General features: G+C 26.7%; 1 protein-coding gene across 1 annotated transcript; it reads left to right on the top strand.

Moving 5' to 3' along the window:
• Positions 1-2,043: 2,043 nt before the first annotated feature.
• On the top strand, positions 2,044-5,277 carry LOC112591204. The gene is made up of 2 exons (XM_025334948.1): positions 2,044-2,592; positions 4,849-5,277. The coding sequence occupies exons 1-2, from the start codon at positions 2,116-2,118 to the stop codon at positions 5,275-5,277; spliced, it is 906 nt and encodes a 301-aa protein (XP_025190733.1). The 5' UTR covers positions 2,044-2,115.
• Positions 5,278-9,935: the final 4,658 nt, after the last annotated feature.

The following is a 9,935-nucleotide window of genomic DNA, read 5'->3' as shown; positions in this document are numbered from 1 at the left end:
GTTAATAGTTGTTAGCACTTGGTATTGTTTTGATCTTCTTTTCGTTTAATAGAACGCATATGTTTTATTGTTTTCAAGTACTGTATTACACCGGATCTTCTTTCCAAATCGTTTGTCGTTTTACAATATTTGCAAAACAATATATTAACATTAATACTGAAATATTTTCACTATATTTAACCTCAAATGTATGTGTAAGCGACTACTTAAAGCTTTTTTCTCTTTAGGTATCTTATTTTTTCATATTCTATACAATAATAAATGCGTTTCGTATTTAATATCGATAGACGACAATATGAACATTTTATTATACATATTTATTATACCTAATTTTTTTTTTTTTTACATAGAATAAAAATTCTTTTATAAATTTTGTGTCCCCCAGTCTTTAAAAATACAGCCGACTAGCTAACAAAACACTTTTATCGGGTGACATTAGTGTCGTTCACTTGCTTAAAAAATTAATTAGAGATATAGGATGGAGCGTTGGCCTATACAGCAAATTATTATTTTTAATATATTTTCAAAACGTTTTTTAAGAAACGAAAATATTTATAAATGGTTTTTATTACGTTGTCAAGACGTCTTTAAATGTCTTACAAAACATTTTTAAAACATTTTTTGGCCAGCAAAATAATGTTTTTAACAATATTTTTTTTTAAATATATTTAAAAAACATTTTTCTTTTAAATGATGCTGGTATAATACATTTTTCTAAAATATTATAAATTTATTACTAGGATAAATTTTATAAATATTGCTTATATTAATTATAGGTTACAACTTACAAGGTATCATATATGCAGTATACTATAACTTACTGTACAACATATATTATACCTACCAGCTAATTTATTATATGTTTATACATGTAATAGCCAATAGGGAGGTTCATAATATGAATGTTTCAATGTTTTTTAATAAACTATTAAAGCTCATTAATTTGTCATGTTAGCTATTAATGTTAAATAATTCAATGCCAACTGGTAGTTGCCGTATTTAATATTTACTGATCAGTGCATGAAGCAGTTACCAAGCACTAAGATTAGGTGTTTTAATATTATCATAGTGCAGTATGGAAATTTACAAATACTTCAATGACAAACAAGCTATGTTTAATTTAATTTATTCGATTTATTAAAGTTTTGGGAAAAAAATTAATTTTTAAAAGTACCTTAGATATTTTTCCTATGTAAAATATTGGAATTCTAAATTTGAGAGTTCTATCGAGTTCTAAGTAAATTATATAGGTATAAAAAAAAATATCAAATATAAAAGATTCTGAATATCAATTAACATTTAAATTTTAATAATAAAGAAGTACATAGGTAAATAACATTATATTATCAATAAGTATTAGGTAAAATACTAAAATTTACAAAATATGTACACAATAACTACGTATAATAATACGTACCTAAAATTAGTGTTTTATTTAATAGAAAGAGAAAAATAATATATGTATATTATAGGTAATATTATACTAATATATTATAAAATATTTGAATATAATTGATAATAAATAATTACAATATTATATCATAAGATATATAATATTAATATAACTATTATAATAATGAGATTAAATTTAATCTCTTTTTTTTATAATTATTTTTTTTTTTTTCAAGAACGGGCCTTTGCTTGTGCCAAATGTAATTTTATTGAGTTGATTATTTCTTGTTCTGGGACATTTTGAAATGTAAATATTTTTCTAATAGCATCTATAAAGGATAAAATATTCTTAATATTCTTAATATTAAGTATATTAAATATATTTAATCTATGGTTTTAACGACTACATTTTTCTATGTGTGTATGTTTTGTGAAATTAACAAACTTGTTAGCCAATATACATTGTCATGGTTACATATTTTAGTTTAATAAGACAAAATTGTAATAATTACAGTTAGATTTTCTTTCAGTTCATCAATAGATGTCGGAACAGAAATAGAGTAGAGCCTACAGCACAAACCAATCAAAATTTTCAAGACACAGTTACATAAGTTTTATTTAACTTATTATTATTTATTAATACGTACTTAAATACCATACCGCAGCATCTCGTGACGTGTTCCCGTAGTTCAGCGACATTCATAATAACATACCACAGCGAATATGATGGATAATAATGACGATTGCCAGTCCATTTTTTCACCACCGACTGGATTGATAAGAGACATATTCCGGTCGGTGAACTGCTTAATGCCTACCCCATTTATTGGATGTAGGATTCACCTGCTGGCTAAGACGATTGGACTGGGGTTACCAATCACGTCGATGTTTAAAGTAAACACCGGCGGCCCCAAGCCAAGTGGCATGTGGATTTCGAGTTTTTACAAAGTAACGGAATGGCAGGGTCTGGACGCGTCCGTCATGACTGACTTCAACCCCAAGTCGGGTAAATGGAGTTTTGAAGCGATCAGTCGAATGGAAATTTATAAAAACTGGTTGGACGTGTCCTTGGCCGGACAGGTGTGCAGATGGTGTAGTCCGATCAAATGTGCAATCAATTTAGACTACTGGTTTCCGGACCGTACTCTGTCCTTGTCAATCGATCCAGTATTGAAAGACTGTTCCTTTCAAATTTTACAAGTAAAGTTAACATATTGTAATATTATATGTTTTGGTAAATGTTTACTGTACAAATCTATTTATACTCCGACATTAAATTTAAGTCCGTGGATAAACATATCGTATTTTTAAGGACTTGAATGCATATAGACTTAGTTTGTTACATGACTTGTCTGCACGAGTAGTGAATAATAAAAATAAATAAAAATACAATTTTTTTATTTTGATTGGCTTTATTAGCAAAAGCAAGAGAACTTAAAACTTTAAGACAGGAACCTATCATTTTTTAAACATTTCTATTTAAATGAATGTGATTTGTCTAGTACTTTAGTTCACGGAAGGAAAACTCAATAGACAAGTAGAGTAACCTGGAGTATAATGGCGCATGAGGCAAAATGAACTATTACGTATAAATAATTTAATATTTGCCATCTGGTTAAGCTATTTTGTTATTATGATTTAACTATCATAGATAAACATGATAAAACATTTTCTTCAACAGTTAGTGAAGTTTTGACGTCAATATGAGGTTAGAGTATTGATGTTAAATTTTAATAGAATAGAAGTAGTAATAAATATCTACTAATTAACGACACGTTAGGTATTGCTTTTATTTATTTTCGTATAGTAAAATTAGGAGACTATACGTCAATACTTGTAAAATATTGATATAATAACAACTTAATTTACTACATTTTTATTTATGCAAAAAATCATATTGGAGTTAAATGGCTTATTGAATATGGTAAAAGTTTGCAGTATTTCTTATCCGATACCTATAGGTAATAATAAAAGTATAATTTTATAAACATTTTATTTTTATAGCTTCAAAATGAATATCTACATTGTTTAATTATATTTTTCATTACAAGATGTTTATTATATTTACTAGTTGACAGTTGTTTATTTTCTGCTTGATATATAATATATATTATATATATATATATAAAGTTGTTATTGTATTAATTTTATTTTTTTGAAGTGATATTATGCTATACCTAAATTAAAAAGTTGTTTTAATTTTATTTGTTCTACCTACATTTATTTAATTTGATAATAACAAATAAAATCATAATCAATTTTAGATAAATAAAATAGATTTTTATGAATTAATTTAGCATGCGCCTTTGCACCACACTAGGTGGGCACTTTTACCCCATCCACGAGTTAAAAAGACTCATTAATTAAAATTTCTAATTGTTTAGAATTTTTGGTATTTGTTTTGGTAAAATCAACTTTTGACTCGAAAATTGTAATTTACGGTATATGTATTATAGAATAATAACATCACAATATGACAAACACTTGTATATATTACCACATAACTATTGTTAAATAAAAAGTGCGCCATTAAACTTCAAGTTACTCTATAATATTATCAGGCTTGTAAAAAATATTTTTGAAAAAATATTGAGTTATTACTACTATTCGGATAAAAAAGTATTAAAAATACTTTAAAAATGTATTTTATGAATACCCACAAAGTATTTGAATACAAGTAAAAGTATTTATTTTTTAAATTTTATATCATTTATATTTCATACATTAATAATAATATATAATATGATAAATCCACCACATCCATGATTTTAATTTATTAGTGCCAACATGAGCAAGAAACAATGCATACAATTTAATGTCATAAATCAGAATATTATTATAGTATATTATATAATAATTATTTGGTTTTTACTATTAAATTTATTTAATTTTAGTATAATATAATAGTAATCAGCATTTATTGGAAAAATGGAATAAAAATTAAAACACTTAACGTAAATAATATAAATATGTAAAAGATGTACCTATTGTACAGTATAATTTGTATTAATAATTATATTTTGTGAAATTATATGCCTATACTATATTATAATTAGTTATTATTTTTTACTTATTTCATACATATTATTACTTTCTTTTTTTAAATAATAATAAAATAAATAATATTTAGAAGTATACCAACTATATCTGGATATTTTTATTTACATAACTGTTAATAAATTTTGTTATATATTTCTTTTTCGTTTTAAAATTTTTTTTTTTACTGACTGTATTTGTGTTCAATGCACATTTCCTTTATTATGATACAAGAAACAGTGTATATTTTTAAATTAAATACATGTGAAAACAAAAATATATTTGGATGAGCTTTAGTGAATTGCAAGTTAAAAATAGAAACTGACCAATTCCTAGCTAATAATAAATTGTATTCTTTTATATTTTTACGGTTATCATGTATTGCACTTACCTACCTATCTCGTCTGTGTATGTCAACAGTCCGTGACAAATGAGCTTTCGTTGGGTTTGATTTTGGCGTTCAAAAGGAACACTCCGTGCGATTTAGACAAATCTCATTTACAGCCAAAACTGGTAGCCAAGTACGCAGGGCCCTCTTACCTGGTCAGTGGTAGGTTAAATATGGCAAGTGGGGCAACCAAACTGGCGTACTATCGTCATTGCACTGATTGGCTGCAAACGGGCACCACAATCAACCTGGACCCGGCCTGTTCAGAGGTCATTTCTCGATTAGCCTTTCGCATCATTTCGGATACGTCCGTGTTCAGGGCCGCTATCGACACGAAAGGCATTGTCAGCAGCTTATGGGAAAAGCGGCTGCGGGAGGATCGGCTGACCGTGTCGCTGAGCTCGTTCCTCAATCACTCGGTGGACAACTACGGAGTGGGCATCGGGCTGTCGTTCGAGTAACATGTATTGATAAAACTATGACGATGAAAATTTTATTTATCGTCCATAGTCACACACACGTACATTAGTATTCAGTGGCGCGATTGTTGTTATCATTTCTACATTTAAAATTGCATTATGTATAATACAATTTCGTATAAGTACGAAATAGCTGGTTCTTGATCCCCTCCCCAGCGATTTAGCCTTCTACAGATCCCTACAGTAAAGTAGTAATTAAGCATGAATCCCCACACCTATACTGCGGTTCTCTTCGACTCCCTACGTCACTAAGTCACTAAGTATTTATATTCCCACCTCTCCTCTATCTATACGGGATGCGCGCGTTATCAGTCCGTCATCACACGTTATCAGAACAGACCACCTTTATACATATATATAACTTACAGTATAGTTTTAGCATAGACCTTATACTCATAGACGGAGTATGTTAGTGGTTCTCGTGGGAAACAGTGGCTGTCAACCAGGTTGTGTTTAGTATGCTGTAATACTAATTATCGTATCTTATTATCAGTAGTATCATCATTCATCATACTTGTCGCTAAAGTTGTCTAGTGTCTACTATTATATTATAATATATTATCGTTATAAACGTATATTTTAACATACAATCATATAGGTTCGTGTTAGGACTTGATGTTTTGCTCGTTGTATGCAGTATCTCGTCCCAAGTGATGTTTGTTATAGTGATTTCTACTGTACTCGAATACAGTATTTAAGTATTCTTAATGCTTTTTGAATACTATTTCCCCAAATTATTGTTTTTATTTTTATACACATTGTTGTAAATTATAAATTATCACAACTATATGTACAAATACAATAATTATTAATAAAAATATCATTTTTTTATTGTCTAAAAAATATTATATTATAGTGGACATAGTTTAACATTTTTAACTTAAATTCTTTTTAAAACCATTTTTTAAATTGAACTAACCACCACAGAAAATGTATTTCTTATTAATTTTTTGATTCAATAAAAGAATTAAAAGAACATTTTTTTTTTCACATAATAAATAACATTTATTTTTTGATCACTGACACAAATCTACCGATTTAGTTTTATTTGAATACTAAATAAATAAATAATTATCTAATATATTAAGATAGATGTAGTTGTGGTAAGTTGTGATTTTCTTCTCAAATCTTCTTAAATAGCAAGTTTTAAAATTGTACTAAGAAATTTAAAAACACCAAAAATTAACAAATTATATAAATAGGCAGTATTACCTTTATCATATACAAGTTCAAAGTATAATTTGTTGTTTTAAATCTAATAAATTACTTACATATTTGTTTAGATTATGATATTTTTGATATTTTGCATGATCATAATTATTATGTTATCAATCCGGAACATGGTAAGTATTTATAATTTATTTTATTACATTACAGTTCTAAGATTAAAAACATAAAAATAATGTGTTTGTCAACTAAACCACCACTTTTCTAAATAGTTTTACGCTATAAAATAAAAATATAATATTCAACAGTTTTAACAATAACCAAATACAATTTTACCAATAGTTATTTGATGGTTTTCCTAAAATCTCCTTGTTAATTATTATTAACTACAATCTACTATTTGATTTAGATAAATGGTTGACAATTATTTATTAATTATTGGATACCAAACCATAAAAATAGAAGCTTAGCTTCCAAGAGTTCAATATGTCTTCAAAATAGTTTTATAGCAAAATATTATAAATTATAATTATAAAATTATATCTTTTAACTATTCAGGGCATGGCCGTTTTCGACCAAAAACGTACCCTCCTCTTTTAGGCCGATTCGCTTTTTGACCAAAACAAAATCTTATACAATATATATAAAAAATAAAATAATTGGCTTATATTTTTTGTAAAATTAAGGCAATTAAATAATTATATAATTTTGAAAATGATGAAAAGTTTAAAATGCATAAAATTTTGTAAAATAAAATGTAGAAAATTATTTAAAATATAAGAATTATATATTCTTATATTTTAAATGATTGTCCACATTTTATTTCACAACATTTTATGCAACTTATACTTTTAATCATTTTCAAAATTATATAATTATACAATTGCTCTACTTTCACATACAATTTTGTTTTGGCCGAAAAGGGTAGAGTACGATTTTGGTCAAAAAGGAAATCGGTGTTTTTTTAAATTTGGTCGAAAAGTGAATTGGCCGAAAAGGAAAGGGCACGCTTTTGGTCGAAAACGGTCTCGCCCACTATTTAGACGTAATCAATCATGATTATAATTATGGTATGCAAAATGAATCTAATTTCGAACATAATGATATGTTTAACTGTAAATTTACATCCTACTTAATTTGAAAGTCTAGATGTAGGTATTAGTTTATGTATTAATTTTGATTATCATTACCTATAATTGTGTTTCACTTAATTAGTTTATATTGCAGATAGAGATGTTTTAAAATCGGTTCACAATCTAGATGGCTATTTAGTATGCTTTTAAGATAATATTTAATTTTTAATTGTTAATACTAGATCCTCTGCTTCCAGTTGTTTCAGAATTATACACGGTGCTAGGTGTTTAAAGAAGCACAGAAATAATAAGAAATAATCTGTGATTTATGTACTACAAGAACAAAGAAACAGAGAATAAAATGTTAGTATTAACCGTAAAATAGCTTATTAAAAAAGTTTTATAAATTAAATACATAATTTTTAGCTACTTGACAGGTTATAAAAAAAAACTAGAGGGACAATGCCGAGCAACTGCTCACATATCTCCAGACCACAACAATCATAGGTTGACATTGTCGAAGCAACATAATACACATCCAGTGAGGGAATTCAATCTTATGGGGATTGCAAATGTCCGTGATTTCAATGAAAATATACCAATCTATTGTCAATCATACCGATGGACCTAGAAATACGATTATACTTTTGAAAACTGATTTGAATTTTGTGTTATGTCTATTTGAGATCGATCAGTCCACTTTTTCAAATTTCGTTCCCCAACTCCTATAAATTTGGCTTAAATATTTAAAAATATACAAAATTTTAAATGATGATTATTTCGTATTGAGATTTAAAAACTTAAAATGTGGACTGATCGATCTCAAGTATATATAAATTAACTAATTCAAATCAATTTTCAGAAGTTTAATCGCTTTTTTAGGTTTGTCGCTAGGATTGACAAAAAGTACATACAAATTAGCATACATCATTTTCTGGTCAGACGCGGGACGTCGTTCAGACGACTTGTACGCGCGCTATGCGTGCGAAAGCGTTTTTCCACTACACCTCCTAACTTGGTTCTAGGAATCTCTATGGATAATGAACCCATATATCAGTGATTTTCAACCGATGTGTCGCAGCACACTGGTGTACCACGAGCGCCTTTGAAATGTGCCGCGATAAATCTATTAATGGAATTAATTTTGTATATATGTATATGTATTATATATAAAAATATATTATGCTTCACGTATTATATGAATTGGTGTGCCGCAAAAATTTTGTAGAAGAAAAAGTGTGCTACATTGTTAAAAAGGTTGAAAACCACTGCCCTATACTATAATATATAATTTGTCTACAACGTCGGTTTATAATAGTCATTTGTATGAATAATATTATATATTATGATGTCTAGTGTATACACGATAATTATATTGAATTTATAATATAAATTATATTATTGATAATAATTTTAAATACTAAAATATAATATTATGTGTACAACTAGCAATTTACTGCCGTATGCATTTAGTCATAAAATAAAATTGTTCATTGAGCTTTGCAACGCTATTTTATGCATAATTTTTGCTCTCTTTTGTTAATCTGGTTCAGTTTATTTTTTTCTTATCCAACAACATTTTTAAATACCTAGTGTATTTTTTATTTAAAAAAATGGATAATAATATTTGTAAAATGAAGAAGAAAAAAACAAGATTATCTCGAATAAAAAACCATACACATAAAGGAAATGTTTTATTAATACAAAAATAGCAAAAAATCGAATAAAAACACGGTAAGTCAAAATATATAATTTTAAAATGTGTTCACTTCAAAAATCGATATTTACATAGTTTTGAATTTATTAGGTATATATTATCCTAGTATTGTAATTTTATTTCATAGGAAAATACTAATTCTTTGTCATCTTTGGGTATACATCAAAACAACAATAACATACAGCATCAGAAAGTTATTGAATTGTTCGTAAATATATTTTATGATCTACAATTAACATTTTAAAATGTTATCATTATATTTTACTTCCAAAAACTTAATTTAATTTCTATATTGCAGACCTATTTTAAACAGTAATATTGAAAATACTAATGTAGTTAATGAGAGTCTTTCTCCAACAAACATAATAAACAGTTTACAATAATAGCTTATGACACATTATCTTTAGATTCTGAGTAATTATCAATTTTTAATTTATTCATTATTAATAAATAATAAAAATAAAATAAGAGGGATATATTTTACCATTATTTATAGAGTGGACGGCATTTATGACAGACGAATAGTAGATATAAAATATATTTTTGAAACAATTTCTAACATAAAATATGAACCATTTGGATGTAATTTTTCGAACTTACATTTCATAAAAGAATGTCGATCAGGCTTTTTTATAGTAGATTTATTTTTAAATATAAAGTATGTAATAAACAAGAAATTATAT

The sequence above is a fragment of the Melanaphis sacchari genome, unplaced genomic scaffold (assembly GCF_002803265.2).
Source record: "Melanaphis sacchari strain LSU unplaced genomic scaffold, SCAv2.0 Contig12_pilon_pilon, whole genome shotgun sequence".
Taxonomy (NCBI): domain Eukaryota; kingdom Metazoa; phylum Arthropoda; class Insecta; order Hemiptera; family Aphididae; genus Melanaphis; species Melanaphis sacchari.
Note: the sequence above shows the minus strand (reverse complement) of the source record. Positions and strands in the feature narration are given on the sequence as shown.